The 21,794-nt window shown below is 39.9% G+C and overlaps 1 protein-coding gene across 1 annotated transcript; it reads right to left on the reverse strand.

Annotated features, from left to right (window-relative positions):
* Positions 1 to 371: 371 nt before the first annotated feature.
* On the reverse strand, positions 372 to 20,362 carry cacnb2b (calcium channel, voltage-dependent, beta 2b). Its single transcript, XM_047156659.2, has 14 exons — positions 19,963 to 20,362; positions 12,524 to 12,601; positions 10,435 to 10,557; positions 10,213 to 10,352; positions 10,001 to 10,062; positions 9,703 to 9,725; positions 9,391 to 9,471; positions 7,671 to 7,729; positions 7,358 to 7,467; positions 7,142 to 7,150; positions 6,612 to 6,763; positions 3,908 to 4,003; positions 2,987 to 3,157; positions 372 to 1,875 (listed from the first exon to the last, which is right to left on the reverse strand). The coding sequence occupies exons 1-14, from the start codon at positions 19,978 to 19,980 to the stop codon at positions 1,165 to 1,167; spliced, it is 1,833 nt and encodes a 610-aa protein (XP_047012615.2). The 5' UTR covers positions 19,981 to 20,362; the 3' UTR covers positions 372 to 1,164.
* Between the last annotated feature and the right edge of the window lie 1,432 nt (positions 20,363 to 21,794).

Genomic DNA, 21,794 nt, shown 5'->3' on the forward strand with positions numbered 1-21,794 from the left:
CAATAGGTGTACTGTGCCAAAAGTCCCATCAATCTCCTCTGAGATACTTTTTAGATTCAAGCTAGCATGATTAGCCTGCCAGTAAAAAAGTGTTGGTTAGCATGTCAGGCTGTTGCATATATATGGGCAAGTTTTATAAAAGATAAAGCTACACCAGCAACATTTACAGCAGATTATATAAATTATTTATTGGAGTAATCTTTTTAGTACGTTAGTACATTTATACACATATATCAACAGAGTGTTGACTATTATTTTGCATATATATATATATATATATATATATATATATATATATATATATATATATATATATATATATATATACACATATATATATACACACACACACACACACACACACACACACACACACACACAATACAGTATACAGTCAAAATAATAGTCAACACTGTTGATAAGGTTGATGTGTAAGTTAAAACATTTTTACACCATTTTTTCTTAAATGTTGGAAATGTTGCGGTGTGGCACATGTATAAAGATATTTCCACATGAATACTCATAGTCACAATGAATTTGTGAAAAATGACTGCATTATTTTGTCTTTTCTTCTTTTCTTTAATTGTCAGAAAAGGGTTTGAACCGTGATGATTTGATCATTAAGAAGCCATATTGTGGAAAATAAATACAAATAGCCAGAAAAAAAGAGCTTATGTTAAAATATAGGTAGAAAAAAAGGGTTTCTCAGAAGTTTCTTAAGGCAGACTGTGGAAGCAAAAACTAGTCTAATTTTGTTATTTCACATGTGTTGTGTAAGATTATGCTCCTATTAGACAGTAGAAACAGCATACTTCTGTAAACTGGCTAAATGGAAATGCCAGGTAGATATAACTGAAAAGATGCTTTGTTCTTTACTGGTTGTTCTTGCAAAGCACTGTCCTTAGCAATATTTAACGTTAAACTATTCTGGTAAAAAAATAAATAAATGAAAATTAAATAGATTGTAAAATATTGAGATGAATCAGCTGTAATATATGTTTTAAAAATACAGTACATTTGAATAATAATTAGGTAACCTGCATTTGCACCTACATTCTAAGCCTATACAGTAGTTGTGCATGCTCTTGGTGAGACCTTTGAACGGTACAAGTATTAACATTACACCTAGGTTTCACATAGCAGCATCAGCACACTGCAAATCAGTCAGTGATGAATGTACATATCTCTGCTCCAGTTTCCAGCCTCATCATGTCTGTCATTGTCCCTCTCCTTGTTCCTGTCTCTGTCTCGCTCTCGGCCACGGTAGTGGTATTTGTGTTCAAGGCTGTAGTGCTGTTCATGTTCAGATGATACATAGTGGTGTAAAGGCAGCGTATGTTCATTAGAAGGGCGTAGCTGTCTGTGATGACTATGCTGCCTGTTGCGCTGATTGTGCTTCAGTTTATAGTCCTGTCCACATTCATTGTGATTGTCCGTGCTCTTGCGGTGATGATGATGGTGGTGGTGATGGTGGTGGTGGTTTTGGTCTTTATGGATTGTAATCTGGGTTGGGTGTGCCTCTGTTTGGTCCAATCCTTCTTCATCTAGCAGCAGACGATGGCTCTGAGGCTCGGAGTGCTTACCTGCCACATTATCTATGTCCATGTTTTGTAAGTGGGCAGGGTGGTGGTTGTGCTGTTCGGTGTGGTCTGTGCTGGTCCGGCAGTGATGGTGACGGTGACGGTGGTGGTGGTGGTGGCTATGTTGGGGTCTCTTTGGCTCACTCTTCAGGAGGCTCTCCTCCTCAGCTGCCTCTTCCTCCCTCACTTCCTCTTTTTCATCCTCTTTCTGCTCCTCATTCCTGGGATGCTCCAGTTGGTTCTCCAGAGATCCCTTCCTCTTAGTAGCCACTGCCCTCCTGCTTTTCAATTCATTCTAATGTCAGAGATTAAAATAATGAAGGTAAATGAATACTCCAACATTGCACCCTTCAAAACATTTTATCTAATGTTCTATCTAGACTGATCAAGATCATTTTTATCAAAATTAGCTTGACATTCTTAGCTTATACAGATTTTTTATTTCACAGTTTCATTTTTTTAATATTACGTGTAGCTTTCCCAAACCAAATAACAGTCTCTTGTATCTAGAGGGCTTATTCTGAGGACTCTAATGATACATAATCTGACATGTTGTTGAAAGGGAAATAAACATCATTGGACATGAATCAGTTGTTAAGCTGGTTGATGACATTTCTAAATTAGACTATCCCCCCCCAAAAAAAGTATTGCTAATTAGGATTCATAACACTCATAAGCAGTATCCCATGATGATTTTTACATGTCCAGGTATGATGCATATTTTAAAGTCTTCTTTGAGTATCCATTTAGATGATGGAGGCATGTCATCCCATCATACAGTTATACTGTAGTAGGTATTTGTTATTTATTTATTGTCATATGTAGCAGGTTACAGAAAAGTGATCAGATCGTTTTAAAACAGAGGCTTCTAAGATGCCTTAAGATGCTTCTTCTTAAAGAGAGTCCTGGTCTGGAAAGCTCACAGGAAATAGCTATAGGCATACCGATCTGTCATACAGATTTAAAGCCATTCATCCATTATCTTGTATTTATTTTTGTCAGGGGTATGCATACAAATTAAAAATAGTATATTCTGGGTGGTTTAAAAAGTGTTATTGTCCTTAATATCGGGGAAGATGAAACTCTATATAGCACTATTCAAACTAAGTTAATCTACTGTTGTTTAATAGAACATCCAACTAAAGTCTAAGACTACTTCCTAAGACACCAACTTTTATACTTTCTCTTATAATCTATTGAAATCCAGCATATGCCATATCACTTACCAGAGTTTCTTCTACCTCATATCTGTCTTCTTTAAATAGTTTTAATTGATGGAAAGAAAAAGAGTTACAAATGACAGCACACATAATGGTAAAAGTGTTCTTCTCAACCACTGTATTTAACTGAAAAATGGAAGCGAAAACTGAATGGACCCTCCACTGCCATTGTGCATGCATATCTACCTTAGCAGGTGTGGGGCTGCTGGGAAGTGTACTCTCTGTGGGCTCCACTGCAGGCTTGGCTGTTTCCACGTCTGGGGGGTGAGTGGCTCTCCAGTAAGACTCCAGGTATTCAGCTATGTGCTCACAGGCATCTGACAGCTGGTTCTCATCTAAGATGACATCAAAGACCTCCTAAAGGATGAAGAAGCAAGGAGAAATGTGAGGATGAGAATTAAACTTGTAGGAATTCATTCAATATTTATCCACTGTATCTGTAGCGTAGGTACCTTGTACTGAAAAAAAAAAAGATAAAGTAAACAGTAAACATTAAAAATACACAATTCTATAATGCAAAGTCAACATTAAATCATTATACTAAAACAAAACATTAAAAACGTCAATTAAACTATATGTTGTGTTCATTTAGTATCTTAATTTATTAGTTGTGCATAGCGAAACAAAGAAAAGTACATCTCTGACATTTAAAAATAACATTGTCTTTATTATCCCATGAAACTAGTCTCTGATTAAGCCCTCAGGTAAGACTCAGGCAAAAGAGGACATTCTACTTGTATTTCTAAATGCAATGTTTAATTTGTCAAGAAATATAAAAGATTTAGCAAGTCGTCTGTAATGTTAATAACACACAGATAAAGAAGAATGTGCTTTTTAAAAAATTTGTTTTTACAAATTACTTTTACAAATTAGCAACCATAGCAGAGCATATAGTAAGGTTGAACCAATATAAACATTTTGTCACCAGACAATTCAAAGCACTTAAAAACATCACCCAATGAAAAAGTCAGGACATTTGATGAAGGTCTGGAATGCCCAAATAAGATGCTATAATTAAAGTTAAAAAAAATAAATCTGTATGTATTACTTCTAATACAAGACCAGGGGTCTGGTCCTACAATAAAATGAGCACGAAGGCAAACTTACATTGGGACACTGGGCGAGTTTATCTGCGGCCACCATCTGAACATTGAGATGTTTAGTTTGGGACTTTCCCCTGGTCTTTATCAACCTGGTGAGAACCTGAAGCATCAAATAAAAGAAGGGACAAATGAACAGGAAATAGGTGATAGAAAATAGAGATATACTGTAAAAGTTTTCAGTTAGTGGATTGTGGTCTATTACTGTAGCTCTTGTTCTATTTCACCCCTCAAACGCACCAGAGGCAGTGAGAATATCCTGAGCTCTGAGACCTGCAACAAGGCCAGATAGTGACGTAGAACACAATATTTGCAATTAAAAACAATTAGACTACAAGTACACCATATGGATCTATGTACTTAGCCACTTCTGGAGCAACAAGTAATCCGTCTTCCAAAGCTGCCAATAGTCCCCTCTCATCTGTTCTGCCCTGGTGAATGTATATCCATCCATCCATCCATCTTCTACCGCTTACTCCTTTTCAGGGTCATGGCGAACCTGGAGCCTATCCCAGGGAGCATCGGGCACAAGGTGGGGTACACCCTGGACAGGGTGACAGTCCATCGCAGGGCACACTCACATACACACTCACACACCCACTACGAATACTTTGGACACGCCAGTCAGCCTACCATGCATGTCTTTGGACTGGGGGAGGAAACCGGAGTACCTGGAGGAAACCCCCGCAGCACGGGGTTTTCCCCATGGGGAGAACATGGGAGAACATGCAAACTCCGCACACACATGGCCCCGGCGGGACTCGAACCCCAGACCCTGGAGGTGTGAGGCGGATATATATACATATATATATATATATATATATATATATATATATACATATACACACACACACACACACACACACACACACACACACATTATGAGCGCTTTCCTACATGGTGCTAGTCTTGAGTTGGCTTGTGATTTCACAACTGAGCTGCCAACCTCCCTTAATTCAACTAATGTGCAATACTTCGGCTGAATGGAGTTTCCCTCTATTCTCTCCACCATTATCCACTCAAAGTTTTTCACACCTCCCTTTGTCTAAACCACCATCACACCTGTGACTAAACCTTGATAGCATGAATGAGTTGTTTTCACTCACTATACCATGCATTGTCCACCGTTCACTAGGTCCATTTGAGTCCACTAACACGCATCACTAGGCTGGAGCTCAGAGAGATCAGATTCTCCCTGTGCACTCCTCTGAGTATTCCTCATCCCCCACTGTCTGGGCAAATAGCAGGCCTGTGGCTAAATACTGTTAGCATGGCTGTGTGGATTTCTCTCACCATACTGTGGACTATTCACAGTTTAGCCTGGATCTTTGTTAATATTGAAATCTGAGGCTGGATGTCTGGCTCAGACTGAGATGTGTCCTTGTCTCAGCAAGAGGCACAACCTTTAGTGCGCGAAAGATGCAGGATTTTCTAAGGAAAATCTGCTTCGGAGTGGAGCCCCATTGGCAAGAAATAGTCACTAAGGATGCTTCGTTTGCTGGCTGGGGAGCAGTGCAATGCGCTCTGGGGTGACATTATAACACATCAACTATCTGGAATTGAGGGCAGTCTAACAGGTCTAACAGTAAGTTTTTCTTACTGGTTCTAAGACATCATCATTGGAAACCTCTTCCACAAGCAGATCTGATCAAATGGACAAATAGATTTGGCACAACCAACCAGGTCATCCGTGCCTGCAGGTTTGGTCCCTCAAAATGAAATGATTGGATCCAGTGCATTGGATGAGCTGCAATAATACCTTTCCTTCAGGGACTGCTAGACAACAGCAAGACCATGGATTGCATCTCTCTGAGTTCACAAGAGCTCAGCATGGGATCTCCTCCTTGTACACCTCCTTATGACACTATGCAAGATGGATCTAATATTTCTGTTAGTGATCACTTCAGCAGAAAGAGTGGGAGAACTCCATGCTCTGGTGATAAGCTCACCTTGCATGTGTTGTTGACCAAATGACTGTGGGGTGACCTTGTAGGTGAATTCAGTATTTCTGCCCAAGGTCATAACACCATATATTTTAAATCAATCCACTGACTTTGCAGCAGTCCATGAAGTACTTCTTAGACTAAACCATAGCGATCCGATCTTCAGGCCAACCTCAGTTTCAGTTCCAACCTCAGTTCCATCCTCAGTTCCAGAGGAAAGACACATGGGGCTCACTGGATGGTCGACATCATCACCAAGTCCTATAGATGGGCTGGATAGCCCCTACCATGACATGCCACTCCACCTGGGTATCACCATGCACTTTGCTCAGGTTCTGCAAGATTAACATCATCCCAGTGGTTTGAGTATGGCAGGCATATCCAAACACCAATCCAGCTATTCCTAAAATGTATCTGCTCATCATAATATTTTGAGATACATTATCTAGGCAGTTCTCATTGCCCTTGGAGGATAGAAGTGGTGAAATAGAACATTCTGTAACTGTGGTTCTATGAGACCTGGGTAAACACCAGAATTCCTTGTCATTCACAACCAGCACAAACACGGTGAGAACCCACAGAGAATGTTCCAGGAAAAGATGGTTTTATGACAGCTATACTTTATTACAAACACATTGTGATGCATCACTTTGTGACTTTGATGAAGTTCTTGGTATCCAGGTGATTCCTGGCAGCTATCTGGATTTCACAGTACCAAAGTTACAAACCTACAGTAACTAGAATTACTCTGTGAATGTGAACTTAAACCTTGGGAGAGGAGATCTTGACATAGACGAGAATTGGGGCCAGGGAGGTCTTGCTGAGTTGGAGCGGGTGGTTTATAGTGTCTGCATCCAGAACCACCAGCTGCAAGCTACGCGCAAGCTCAAAGATCCTCTCAATCTCCCCTTGGATCTGAGCTACAGGCACAGGTAGAGATGTTTTATATTAAACCAGCATACCCTAGTTAAAGAGAGTTTTAAACACCCCCTTCTAGTCAAACCATGAAAATAAGAACGATGAGTTCCCTTGAAACACAATAGACTTAACAGTCTTAACAGGTTATCTTAACTGTCATAGACTCTATTAAAAGAAAAGAAAGATTGGATATTCTATTTCTATTTATTTTAATATAACCCCTCATAATTACTCATAAAGACAACTCATAATTGGATTACTGTGATATTAACAGGCATGTGTAATATTAATGCAGAAAAAAAACACAATATAGTGATATTGTGATCATGCTAGTGATCATGCTAAAACCAAACAGGAATAGGTTTGGGAACAATACATACCAGCAGCATCTGAGGCAATGAATGGAATAGAGTGGAGAGAATCCATTTAGATTCCCTTATATTAATGTTGGTACTTCACATCTGTCCATACCTCATAGTAAAATAAATATGTGCTTTCTACTGTTTAGTAAACAATGTATTCAATGTAATCCCAAAACACATACTATAAACGTCTGTAGTGTTGTTTAGTCAGAACACTTGGCATAGGTATCTCACCAAGGCTAGAGCGTGTGTTGGAGCGATCCATTATAGCATGTTTGCTAGGGTTGTTTAGGATTGACCGCTTAGCGAGAGCAATGTCTGCTGTCACTCGAGTGATGGTTATTCTATCAAAGGGAAAAAAGAGAAAGATGTCCCACCATATGTATTTAATATAATACCATATAAGATAACTTTTTTAAGCAGCATTAAATAAACAGATGACAATGGAATAACTATAAACCTGATCAAACTTTACTGACACTAAGACAATAAAAGAACAGCAAAATAATTACAATCTGTATTCTGCCAACATGAAGTAACTACATACCTGCCTTCAAATCTGTGTTTTAAAAAATCAAAGAGGGCCTTCTGCATCATGTCTGTAACCTGCAAAAGACACAGCAGATTTATTTAATTTTTTGTTAATCACCACTGTTCATGTTAAAGTGCACTATTATGCTTTTTCAGATATTACCTTTCATGTAGTGTGTTATAAAGCTGTTTGCGAATGTAAAAAGTCTGCAAAGTTTCAAACATCAAAGCGCATGACAAACAGAGTTATCGACTCCCGAAAGAAGGAACCGATTCTGAACAGCTGAATCGATTCGTTAACGATTCCAGACTTTACTTCCTGTACTAACCTATGTAGGTTTGTAACAAAAACGCCCGACACTGGTCTTCATCGGCTGCTCGTGAACAATGTGTACGTGTACCAAATGCATAGTTTTGTGTTGTATATACTTGTACAGCCAGTGCACAGCTGTAGGCCTCTGCTATCCAGCTAACTCACATTATTGTCAAAGTACATACAAACTTATCACTGAGAAACCTCCTGTTCTCGTCGTGCTCGCGCTGATGGTCCGGGTCGATCTTGATAAGGTAAAACCAACAACATTATTACTGAGCTGAAATTTAGATGTGGTAATGAGCGTTTCCTTTCCGACACACACTGTAAGCGGTAGACCAATCACAACAGAGTAGGCTCTCTGAAAGGAGGAGTTTAGAGTTAACGGATACTTGAGTGAGTCATTTGTGACACTGAGAAAAAGAGGTGATACTGCAATGTAAATTATGAGAAAATTAAAGTTTTTTTTTTTTTTTTTTTACCTTGAATGCATGTGAACCTATTGTATGAGACCTCTAAAACAAAATTAGGCACGTTTATGTAGCATAATAGGGGCACGTAAAATCCTGAGAAACTAGACTGCAAAATGCAGGTTGTACAGCAGAGGGTGCAGTAATCCCTGTTTATACAGTAAAACAACCCTTGTACAACATACTTGAACATCAATGTAAGACAAATTCAATACCATAATACTTCTTAAAGGTTTTATTTAAAGATAGTTTACCACTTTAAAGGCCAATATTTGATTAGCCTATATGGTCATCTTTTTATTTATCCTTTAATGATCCATTGCAGTTTACATTGAGATTTACATAAGGTAGAATCCAAAATGGCGGAAGGCGAAATATTGGCTCTTTTGAAGTTGTAGGTCACATGACAAAGTATTTTCGTATTTTATTCATACTACACACATATACTGATCAGTTTGTACGGTATCAACGGCCAAGCAGTACGTACCGAACCTAACGAAGTAGGTACTGTCACAGTATGTGATTTCGGATGTAGTCCATGATTTGAGACCTCTTTTAATCTTGCTCCATCTGCCTGTGAGTAGATTAGTTCATCTATGTGTTTAGAATTATTTCTGCTCATATTTCATTATTTTTCATAATATTTGTTTAGATTACTTCATAGTCACATTTGTATTATTTATCGTTTCACACGTTCAACAACTTGACCACATGGAAGTGCTGTATCATTAAACGGACCTGCTAGTGCACATTGATAACTCACTTTATGCCCCTTCATCATTGAAGCTACTGTATCTAGTGCTACATCAGTCAAGTCAATCAAGAGTGTTTGGTGATCTGGTGATGTGTGCCTTGCTACACGCTTGGGTGCCAGAAAAATGAATGTCATAAAAAATGAGCCCAAAATGCAGGGCCTAACAAAGGGTCTGACATTAGAAGAGATTCAAGATCACCTCGTAACCCTTAAGTGAAGGCCCCATCAGCACGACAGGACGCATGGAAGGCACAACGTCATATGCTGCCAGTTGTTCCCCCTACCAAAATCATTTAAAAATAAAAAGTGTTTTAGATGTTATGATTTAAACTATTAGTGCAGTTATTTAGGATGACAGTTCATTGATTGACAGGCAGAGTGAAGCTAATAGTTGGGAATACAAGGGAGGCACATCAATAACAACAGTATGAGGAAATGAGAATTAGCTTTGTTAATTCTGGAAAATACAGTATGTCACTCTGGAGGTACAGTATCAGAGCTCCATACTTACTGATTTCTTCTTCACTTGCTGAACTGTGGTGTAAGATTTAGACAAGATAGATTACATTTAGTGCAATCATGAAAATATAATACTATAACCCATTTACTCACTTCTCAAAATGAATATTGTATACAGTTTTAATGGAATTAGTCTTGTTAGACATTCTGCTAGACAGAATCCATCATAATCATGTATGGTCTAGCCTAATTAGAATAAATAAATAAATAAATAAATAAATAAAGGAGGAGACTAAAACACTGCAGGTATTCAGCATGTTCAATTTGCCTACTGATTCATCTGAGCTCACCTGTTGGAGTAGGAGTGACTTTCTTTGAGTTCATATCATCTTTGGCAGAGCTTGCTGCTTTGCTGAAGTGACAAGCAGGTCAAATGATCATTTGTAGAAACCTTCGGCATGTCTAAAAATTTTTTACACTGCTATGTAAAAAGTTTTCTGCAATGTCTGAAATTTTCTGGACATATGTGTATAGGTTGCTTTGTAAAGAATGAGTGATATACTTGGCTAGAGCTTTGGCAGCCTTCCTGGCTTGCACCTCTCTCCGAATGAGAATAGTCTCCAGATTGACTGGGCTGGGGATGAAACCCACTTCCCCACCTTCTTTCACCAGCCGCCCAATCCACCAGTCATTATTGAATTTCTGTAAAACCGTGTATACACATAATAATTTTGATGTTGCTAAAATGTAGGTGGTTTATGGGGCAGTGCAGGTGCTCCCTCACCTCTTTGACATGCAGGAAGTCTTTAGCCTCAAAGGCAACTCCTTGTCCTGGGATAGGAACATTGTCGTCATCGGCAGGGGTGTAGGTGTAGTTTGTGCGTACAGCAAATGCAACAGGTTTAGACTGCCAATAAGAAACAGGCAAGATAACTGAAATGCTATACAGTATGTTACATATTATGTATCTAATTTTATATATATATATATATATATATATATATATATATATATATATATACACACACACTTATTTTTGATATAAAAATTGATATAAAAAATTAAGTTAAATTAGAAATGAAAATGATTAAGAAATGTAAATGTCTGTTAGAATTGTGAGAACTGGCAGGGGTGGGTAGTATAAATAGGTTGAGGGGCTAAGGGGCTAAATTTCAAAGATAAAAAGACATCAATATAAGGTTTAAATTTTGGCATCCCCTTTAAAATTATTTGCTGTTAACAAATTTCCTGGACTATTTTTGACTTATGTGGAACTCTGCATAACAGCACCACTAGTGGTTATAAGAAAAATACACAGGAAGGTATAAAGAAGTGAGGCTGGGGCTGATTTCTCTCTAGCCCAGACTATAGACTCCTCAGTAACAGTCATGTCAGGTGACAAGAGAGTGAAAAGAAATGATTTGATATACATTTGGGATTGTATTTTTCCACTCATGTCACTGGCACGTCTGAAACACATAATCAGCTGTGATTGAGAAGGTGTGCATGTGAAATACAGCCATAGCTGTTATGAATGCAAACAAGGTTATTGTTTAAAACTTTTTTGTATTTTTCCCTAAAATGCTACTGATGTCTATGGTCTATTTGTCCAGCTGGGGACATCCTTATAATCCTTATTTACATCAGTGAACCATCTTATGGCCCACTTCTATTGACAAGCATTCACAGTGATGTACACAGGTAGAATTTCTGTAAATTAACTCCCAGCCACCCCAAAAATGCCATTGTATGACCCCAATTAAGGCCCCCTTCATATGAATTGGGCCACTAAATAGAAATGCACAAGAGGACTGCTTTTAGTGTTTACTATTAGTTCTAGAAGTGCCTCTATTGAATATCTCAGCATGTAGTGTTGCAGAGACACGCTCCCAAATAATCGTCTTCTTTTGGCTGCTCCTGTTAAGGGTCACCACAGCGGATCATCCATCTCCATTATGGAAATCAGGTTTATGATCCGCTTATTTGTTTTGGCACAGGGTTTATGCCGGATGCCATCCCTGACACAACCCTTTTCATTTTATCCGGACTGGCACTGAGAGTGCACCAGCTTGTGCAATGTCAGTGACTGGGTTTGGTGCCTAGCGTAGGGCTCAAACTCCTGAGATTAAGAGAGTCATGCTCCACCTACTGAACTAGCTGGGCACCACTCTCCTAAATAATCTACAGAGCTGGAATCCCAAAAGAGATTCTGGCAGAACAAGATAACACTTTCATGTAGTGTCACACGCACTATGCAGAGTGTTCTAATTACTGGACAATTTGCAGCAGTGTTTACCATCCCCAGATGGATAGACTGGTTGAGTGATTTAATTAGTCCCTCAAAATCATGACTCATGTTCACAAGGAGGCTAGGAACTGGGTTAATTGGCTAGAACCTATTGTTTGGATTAATTGGCTAGAACCTATTGTTTGGGTTAATTGGCTAGAACCTTCCAAACTCTTTTTACTCTTTTTACTCTTTTTTACTCTTTTTACAGCATAGCAGTGGTTAGGTGGAGCCCTGGAAGGATTAGTGTGTGTTTCTAATTCTTATTTCCAACCATTGTGTTTTCTGGTTTTCCAAATTGTGCTTGCCCTTTTGTTTCGATCATGGATCTGTCTCACATGTCTCAGCCTTCTTGTTTTTTTCACCAATGCTATGAACTTTGACATTTTGAATGTCCTTAATAAATAATCCACTGAGTTTACAAACTTGCATCCCACCTCAGACTGCTCATTACAAAATCACTGCAATGTATTTATTATGTCTGCGTTCTTACACAGTGCATGAAAAGGGTTCACTGGACAATGCGTAAGTCGAACCAGTACGTACATTTGTTTGTTCTGCCTATATTGTAAGAAATTTAGTGTACCTTGGCCTTCTCCAGCTGGACCTGAGCATTCTTCTCCTTCTCCTCGGTGGTCCCTGAGTCCTGACGGTCCGCCAAACCCTGACAGAAAAAAGGCAAAAGACATGAGCCCAAAAACTTCCTATGCACACAATTCGCCACACAAAGGGTTCTTGCCTTTAACAACCATGCTTGCTGATACTAATCGTTATGTTCAGGTCAGTCATACTCACCATAAAATGCAAAAATATACCAATGCTATTAAATAAAAATTATAGAAAACAGTCTGGTACCAAGTGATCATGACGCATATGCCACTGGCAAAAAAAAAAAATTGGCACAATTGAAAACAGGTCATGATTTAGAATAATTAATAACTGTGTGTGTCATACTGCCACGATATCAAATAATATCAATTTCCATTCTTTGTAATACCATGACTGGATTTCATTTAGATTTCAGGCCAATATTTTACTGGGAAAAAGAACCAGCAGGCTGACATTACTTATACAATATCATGAGTTTTCTGTTTTCTTTGTCACTTACTTTGTACTATGCTTTTTCAGATTAGTGTTGCAAATTCAAAATTTGTCATCACATAACCTGTAAGATGTTTTGTGTATGGATGAGACCAACATACAATTTTTAGTTTAAATGAGAAGCGTTATGTTTGGAGAAAGGAAAACACTGCGTCCCAGCATAAGAACCTTATCTCATCTGTGAAACATGGTAGTGGTAGTATCATGGTTTGGACCTGATTTGCTGCATCTGGCCCAGGATGACTTTCCATCATTGACGGAACACTGAATTCTGAATTATACCAGCGAATTCTAAAGGAAAATGTCAGGACATCTGTCAATTAACTGAATCTGAAGAGAAAGTTGGTCTTGCAGCAAAACAATGCGCTTAAACACACGAGTCGTTCTACCAAAGAATGGTTAAAGAAGAATAAAGGTAATGTTTTGGAATGGCCAAGTCAATGTCCTGACCTTAATCCAATAGAAATGTGGAAGGACTCATGCCTCCCTGCAGCAGGTCTATGGCATGTTCACGCAGGTGAGCAGGAACCCTAGGCATCTTTCTTCTGGTGTTTTTCAGAGTCAATAGAAAGGTCTCTTTAGTGTCCTGTGTTATTGTAACTGTAACCTTAATTGCCTACCACCTGTAAACTGTTCGTGTCTTAAGGACTGTTCCACAGGTACATGTGCAGTAATTGTTTATGGTTCATTGAACACGCATGAAAAACATCGTTTAAACCCTTTCCGATAAAGATCTGTAAAACTTATTTGGATTTTACAAAATTATCTTTAAAATACACTCTACTGAAAAAGGGGCGTTTTTTTTTTTTTTGCTGCGTGTGTAAGGCAGTGAGGCATCAATGACTGTCATTTCACAAATGAATTAGCATCGAAGTTATAGCTGGAATAATTTCAAAAGTATTTTGGTGTCAGTTTCTGAAGCAGTATATTTAAGTAGCATGAAATTTTGTAGTGTATTTTTGTGTACATCCTTAAAACTGGGTTGAAGGAAATAGGAAGTAATTGCAAATTGGGAAAAAATAGCTTAAACACAAATAAATTAGCAATGCCTTTTTACCCAACATGTTTGCATGCTCCTTCAGGAATCCATTACTAATGTATTATTGGGAATAATGTCAGGTGTCAGATAAAGGAGGTGGATGCAAGTGAAACAGTTTATTAAAGAAAACACACAGGAAACAAACAACATGGGAACAAGGAGACTAAACATGAGCTATGAGCGTGAGACAAGAAACATATACATGTGATAGGTGACAACAGGCTACACACGACAAAAGCTAAGCAAGAAAACACAGAGGAAATGGGACTAATTAGGGAGGACACAAAACAGCTGCAAGTGATTACAGCCCATGTATTTTGCGAAGCTACAGAGAAATAATGTCCTTGTTGACATGAGATTATGTAATAACTCAAGGTGAAGCAATGCAGATCCCTGACCAAATGACATAATATACAGTCTGTAGTCTGAAAAGGATGTGGCATAATTTTGTCACGGTGGGCCCCATGTGCAAGCATTACATGTGGGCTCTATTCAGTGCTTCCTCTCCAAAAAAAATTTTTTTTTAAATGCACAAATAAAGTCTCACTAATATGACAACAATCTAGTCCTTTTAGCAAACAGTGCCCTTTAAATACACTGCATCAAGCATACCATTCATTCATTCGTTCATTTTCAGTTACTGTTATCCCCTGGTTAGGGTCTTGGTGGATCCAGAGCCACCAATGAGAGGGGCATGAGAGACACCCTGAAGGGGACACCAGTCCATCGCAGAGCACCATAAACACACACATGTTCACATTATTGTAATTCCTAGGAGCAATTTAGAGTATCCAATTCACATATTGGGATGTTTTTGGGAGGTGGGAGGAAACCCATAAAGATACAGAGAGAACATGCAGAGAAACTCTGCACAGACAGTAACCAACATCCAGGAGTAAACCAGGGATTCTGCAACTGTTAGCTAGCAAACTAGTAGGTACATTAAAATTTGTTTACCTGGTTATGATAGTTTATGACTTACCAGTCTGAGTTTGTTGTCAAATTTTGATTTAGTTATAAATAATGTAATATATTTTACTTGAGGTCTTAATGAATTTTCTGTAAATTAATTCTATATTAACATGAGACTAAGGAGGAATAGATGATGATATAGGAGGAGCACAGAAAGGACTGTTACCAATTAACTCAGTCAAGAAAAGGAGCTTTTTTTGTCTATGTTTTCCATAGGCATCTGTTCGCCCAGCATCACACCTCCCGCTGTTCAATGTCATGCCAAGCACTGTAGAAACCGGTACTTAATTATTTAACAACACTATGAGCTGCTCAGCCATGCTAAAAGGCTATGCTACTTATTCTATTCCATCCAGTGGACCATGGCATAAAATTTAATGCACATCTCATAACATGGGCAACAGGAAGTCATGCGAAAAAGCTTTGTTTCTGCGGACTAGTACCTGAAGTTAATTTTAAAGGCAGGTGATTGCATTTATTGCAGTCAATTAGGCCATTTCTTGATTACCTCCCTTCTCTGGTTAAAAGGGAGGGCTCACAAGTAGAGGGGAGGCTGCTGGTGAGCCAAACATCCACTTCTTTGGGTCTTTAACAAGGAATGGGCCCTCTCCTTACCACCTCACTGCCTGTATGACTGTGTCATAGAGCTGCTCCCTGGGGTTACCCTGCCATCTGTATAACCTGTTCCACCTGGAAAGACAGGCCATGGAACGGTATATCAATGACTCCCTTGCCGCCGGCATTATCTGACCCTCCTCATCCCCCCTGGGTGCCAACTTCTTTTTTGTGGCCAAGAAAGACCACTCCCTTTGCCTTTGCATTGATTACCAGGGCTTGAACAGCACCACAGTAAAAAAATAAGTATCCACTTCCTCTCCTCAACTCTGCCTTAGAGCCACTTCACAGGGCCACCATTTTTATCAAATTGGACTTGCGGAATTGGACCTTTTCAGGATCTGCTAGGTGGACAAGTGGGAGACAGAATTTAACACTGCCCTGGGTCACTTTGAGTATCTGGTCATGTTCTTTGGCCTTACTAATGCCCCAGCAGTTTTCCAGGCCCTGGTGAATGATTTCCTCAGGGTTTCCCTATACCACTTCATTTTTGTGTACCTAGATGACATTCTAATCTTTACTTGCACCTCAACTGAGCACATCCATCAGGTCCTTCAGCAGCTCTTAGAGAACTGCCTGTTTGTTAAAGTGAAGAAGTGCCAATTCCATGCCCGCTCAGTCACCTTCCTGTGGTATATTATAGAGAGTGAGCAGGTGAAGGCTGTTCCTGAGAAGATCTGGGTCATTGCCGAGTGGCCCAGACCCACCACCCTGAAGCATCTACAATGGTTCCTGTGGTTTGTTAACTTTTACCACTGCTTCATCAGGGATTACAGCCAGATAACAGCACCCTTTATCATGCTCACCTCCACCTCCATTTACTTTGTCTGTCTTATAGTGGAGGTAGATGCCTCGGACTCGGAAGTAAGCGTGGTCCTGTCCCAATGCACAGCCCCAGACCAGAAACTGCACCTGTGTGCAGCCTGTACAACCTGCTGGCTGTCCCCCATTGAGCACAACTAAATCATAGTGAATTGCAAATTGCTAGTGGTCAAGTTGGCACTTGAAGGGTGGAAACACTGTCTCAAGGAGGCTGAACAACCCTTCATTGTATGGAACATCCTTAGGAACCTAGCCTACATCCAAACCATCCAACAGCTCAACTTTCCCTCTCCCATCAATTCGCCTTTGAGGAAGCCTTCTCGAGCCCTGATACCATCTTCCCTCCTTTGTGAGTGGTGGGGCAGTCATGTGGTAAATTGAAGCTCAGATCAAGGAGGCTCAATGCACCCAACCCAACCCAGGTAACATCCCCCCAGGTTGCCCATTTGTCCCTGAGACTATGTGTTCCCAGGTCCTCTAGTGGGGTCCTCCCAGTTCTCCTGTCACCCTGGTTCCAGCTGCATGTTGGGTCTGCTGAGGTGACACTGGTGGCTGGCCATTGTTTGCCAACACCAGGCCTTTGTCACTGCTTACTCAGTGTGTGCCAGAGGTAAAGCTTCATACCACCCACCTTCCTGCCTCCTTCATCCCTTAACTGTTCTCAGCTGCCCCTGGTCCCACATTGCCTTGGACTTTGTCACCAGCCTTTCCCCATCACAACTTAACACTACCTTTCTCACCATCATAGACTGCTTTTCCAAGGCAATGGCTCAACCCATGCTTCCTACAGCCCATGAAACTGCAGATCTCTTGGTCAGCCATGTTTTCTGCCTGCAGGGAATTCCCCAGGACATCATCTCTGACCATGGACCACAGTTTATATCTGAGGTATGGAGGTCATTCTGTAATGCTCTTTGTGCCACTGTAAAGTTGACCTCAGGGTTCCACCCCCAGACCAATGGTCAGGCGGAATGAGGTGACCAATCAGGTGTTGGAAGCTGCGCTTCGATGTGTCACTGCCAACCACCCCTCAACCTGGAGCTCCCAGCTACCCTGGCTCGAGTATGCCCACAAGTCCCAGTCCAGCACCACCACTGGTATGTCCCCCTTTGAGTGTTCTTTGGGTGATCAGCCTCCTTTGTTCCCCATCCAGGAGAATGATAACACAGTTCACTCTGTGCAAGCCCACATCCGTTGATGCTGCAAGGTATGGAGAGAGGCCTGTTCCACCCTGCTCCACTTGGCTGTTTCGGATCCAGTTTAATAAATGAGGCCCACTGTTGGGAAAGTATATTTGTTTGATAGTTTTTCTTCATTTAACACTTAATCACAGACTAATGACATTTCAAGTCAAAGGAATTTCTCATAATTTCCATAAGTATAAAGTGTATTCACAGGTTTGTGTGCTGGGATATTCTGCTCGGGTTTGATCTTATACATCACACCTGAAAAATGCTACCTGCCACCAGGAGCTCAATACATCTTAATGTAAAACACCTCAGCAAACTAATTTAGACTAATTTCCTGCCTGTCACTAACTGAGCACTGGCAGGTTGCCTGCATATTCATTTATTGTCTGATCGTGCCAGTGTCAAATGTTAAAATCACTGTTCCAGTTACACATTACAGTACTGCTGCTATTCAGCAGTAGTGTAACTCTTCTCATAGGTAAAGCCCTGGGACTTCATGGGTATAGAGTTTTGGTAAACTGGTATATTTTAATGGTGTTAGCCCCTGAACCACCACACACATTCACTCAGGTTTGTTTATGTCCCAGTGTGCCCCCATGTCTGTGTTAATGTCTGGCTCTCCCTCTGTCCCTATTAGTTATGCTGTCATAGCTAGTCCTGCTGGAGTCCCTGCTTACACTCAATCACAATGTACATTCCTTTGCCAAGCTACAATATATATGTACTCCTGCTGCCTCATGGTGATGCCCGATCATGACTCCTTCTGCCTGCTGGACTTGCCTGGCCTATCCTGATGCTTTATTTCTGCTTGCAGCTTCCTTCTCATGGGAATCACTCGCTGCTGCTGAGAATGTCTCTAAAATAGCCCTAAAACTGCATCACATCCACTGTCCCCAGGACAGGATCAAGATCCACTGCAACCCTGACTAGGATAAAGTGGTTACTATGGAAGAATGAATGAATGGATGAAGGAACGATAAATTACATGAAAGTGAGTGGCATGACAGAAACACCAGTCTGAGCTACAGTGCTAGATAGGTTCTCTATCTATGCCTTACTGTTGTCAGTCATGATTGCTTCTCTGTAAGGAGATTAAGATCACATAGGTCAGTCCAGGATTTAGAGAGACAGAGGGAGAGACAAATGCAAAATCCTCTTGGTCAAACAGCCTTACAAGACTGCAAATAGAGGTACATGTACCATTTCAGAGCAAGAGAGAACCCCCCCCCCCCCCCCCCCCCCATTCAAGTATGAATAAACCTGTTACTTTGTATAAAACAACAGTGTGTATGTAATTAAAAACCTTTATTATAGCACAACACCTATTTTCAGTGACTTTCTGATGTCTTACAGGGCAACCAAATGTTCTGCTTAGAAATGCAGCTGATAGTTATAGCCGTGTTGTTTATAAAGACAAATCTCCTAAATGAAAGTGCACAGTAAAATAGCTGACCTCTTTATTTTTAAAAAACAGATGGTTGGTTTTTTTTGTTGTTGTTTTTTGGCATTGTTTACTTTAGCCTGCAATAATCATGTCCAGACAAGTGCAAAACTGTTATATTTTTAGTAACTAGCTTAAATAACCTAGGGTTGCAAAATATATTCTTTATGAAGTTACAAATGGTGTGCAAAGGTAATTGGAGGCATGTTTGCACAGCAGTTAGTGCTGCCCCTCACAGTTTCATTGACCCTGATTCAATTATTAGCTCGGTTTACTGTTTGAGTAGAGTTTCTCTCCCTATGTCCTTCTGGGTTTCTTCCGGGCTCTCTGGTTTCCTTCCACCTCTCAAAAACATGTGGATTGGCTATGCAATATTGGCTCCTAGGTGTGAATGAATGTGTGAATGTGTGTGTACATAGTGACCTATAATGGACTGGCATCCAGTGTATTCCTAGAGGTATTTCTGCCCAGTGTTCCTTGGATGTGTTCCAGATCCACCACAAGCCTAACCACGATAACGTGGTTACTGAAGATGAATGAATGAATTATATTGTGCAGCCATAGAAATATGAAATGATATTGAAATGGTTGTACAATATCAATTTACAATACAATCAACAGTACAGTCTCAATCTGAGTATATGGCAACAAATCCAGTGAAGAGGAGACACTCGGGCTCACATGGATTATGGCTGAATGCAACAGATGGCCCTCTCCTCAGATGGCACTTTCAAATTTAGCCTACCTCATCACCCATCACACACCAACACACACACACACACACACACACACACACACACACACACACACACACAAAAACAATATTCAAAGGGAATGCATCTTACCTTTTTCTTGGGTGGCATACCGACTACACTTGTTTGTTGCTTGTAGCTCCACGACTACTACACAAGTGAACTGTTTGCAATCTCACCCAGGGAAGTACATGAGATCCCCTTTAATCCTTTCCTTTCTAGAACAGATGACCAATTTCTTAAATATGCATGCTAAAGTAAGACTTGCTTCCTATGTATGGTGATCATTGGTTCCTCTTGCTGTATTACAGATGCAAAAAAAAAGAAAGAAAAAAAAAAAACCCTGAAAAATGGAGCGCCTGTCCGGCAACACCGAAAGCTTGAGCGCATCTCATACTCTAGTGTGTGTGTGTGTGTGTGTGTGTGTGTGTGTGTGTGTGTGTGTGTGTGTGTGTGTGTGTGTGTGTGTGTGTGTGTGTGTGTGTGTGTGTGTGTGTGTGTGTGTGTGTGTGTGTGTGTGTGTGTGTGTGTGTGTGTTTGGGGGGTGGGGGGACTCAGCAGCTTTGAGGGCTTATTTCTCGAGCGTGGCATCTGTTGCTTTCTCCCTGCATCCTTCTATGACCTGAACTCCAGCAATCGACTCTAAGCCTGATTCACCTAAAATAAGGTACCTAACAAACTATCCCTAGATAAGGTGTGAAAACTGTGCCGGTAAAAGTATTGAGATAAAATGTCATGGAAAAGGCACGGATCGGTAACGTGGCCGGAGTGTATCATGGATCCATCCAAATGTTTAGAAATTTTCACGAAGCCAGCAAAAGAATCTGAATTGTGAAGTCAATGGAGCTAAAATAAGTCCAATTTTAAGAGAGACGGTGTAGTCCTGTTAGGATTATGTCACAGTACCAAGAGTTTCACATTCACAGAAAAATTTTATTGCAAAATCTGTTGCAAAACTGTATTTGGCTATACTAAAATGGTTTTCCAAAACACTGTTGTAGCTATGGAAAACATTTCATATTCAGCTGCAACATGTGTTCCAATAACTGTATCAATATGCCAACATTTATTATTTATTAACATTGTAAAAACAATTCAGGAAACACTATATCAAATAATGAAATTTCAATATTTACAAAGGAGCCCAGTTCTGTCCACATGCCAAAGCAGTTTGTTTTTTTGTTTGTTTGTTTTTTTTTATCTCTGCACAGTCCAACCAAATTCAGGCCAAACTAGATAGAAAGCTGTCCAATCTGGCAACCTGCCTGAACTCAAGCTTTGACTACTGATCAAAGGGTGGGGGTTGGGGTGTTCAAAATCCTAGCACTTCCAAGTTGCCACTGTTGGGCCCTTGAGCAAGGCCCTTAACCCTCAACTGCTCAGTTGTATAATGAGATAAACGTAAGTCGTTTATGAATGTAAATGTAAATGACACTGCTGCTCAGGACCTATAGCAGGAGTGTACTGAAAACATAACATTCACAAAGGTGTCCCAGACATACATAGTACACTCCAGTCCCAATTTTATTAAATTTACGATACTTTTTTATTAAATAAAGAAAAATGATGACTGAAAAGATTCTTTGTTTTATTTATGAATCATAAACAATGCAAAACAATGTGTTTTGGTTTTTTTTGTATAAAAAATTGCTATAAACAGACATTAAATACTGTAAACAAAATGTACTACAGATTTACCATATTTTAAAAATAAATGCATGTATAAATTCTCCCAATTTCACCGAATAAACAAAGTCTCAGACTTGGGGAAAATTATCTATTGGAACATATTTCCAGAAATCACAAAAAAAAAATTCCTGTACGGACTGATTATTTTCCTACAACAGTACGTCCCAAAAGTGTTTTCTTCCTCTTATACCACAGCAGTGTGCAAACAAATAAATTATTTTACCTATTAGAGTTAT

The sequence above is a fragment of the Ictalurus punctatus genome, chromosome 7 (assembly GCF_001660625.3).
Source record: "Ictalurus punctatus breed USDA103 chromosome 7, Coco_2.0, whole genome shotgun sequence".
NCBI classification, from domain to species: domain Eukaryota; kingdom Metazoa; phylum Chordata; class Actinopteri; order Siluriformes; family Ictaluridae; genus Ictalurus; species Ictalurus punctatus.

What these genes read in the sequence shown, in the direction of transcription:
- cacnb2b (XM_047156659.2), bottom strand. An exon ending in AAACACAGATTTGAAGGCAG is followed by an intron (nt 7,468 to 7,670) that starts GTATGTAGTTAC and finishes TCCCTTTGATAG; the next exon opens with AATAACCATCACTCGAGTGA. An exon ending in AACTCGCCCAGTGTCCCAAT is followed by an intron (nt 3,158 to 3,907) that starts GTAAGTTTGCCT and finishes TTCATCCTTTAG; the next exon opens with GAGGTCTTTGATGTCATCTT.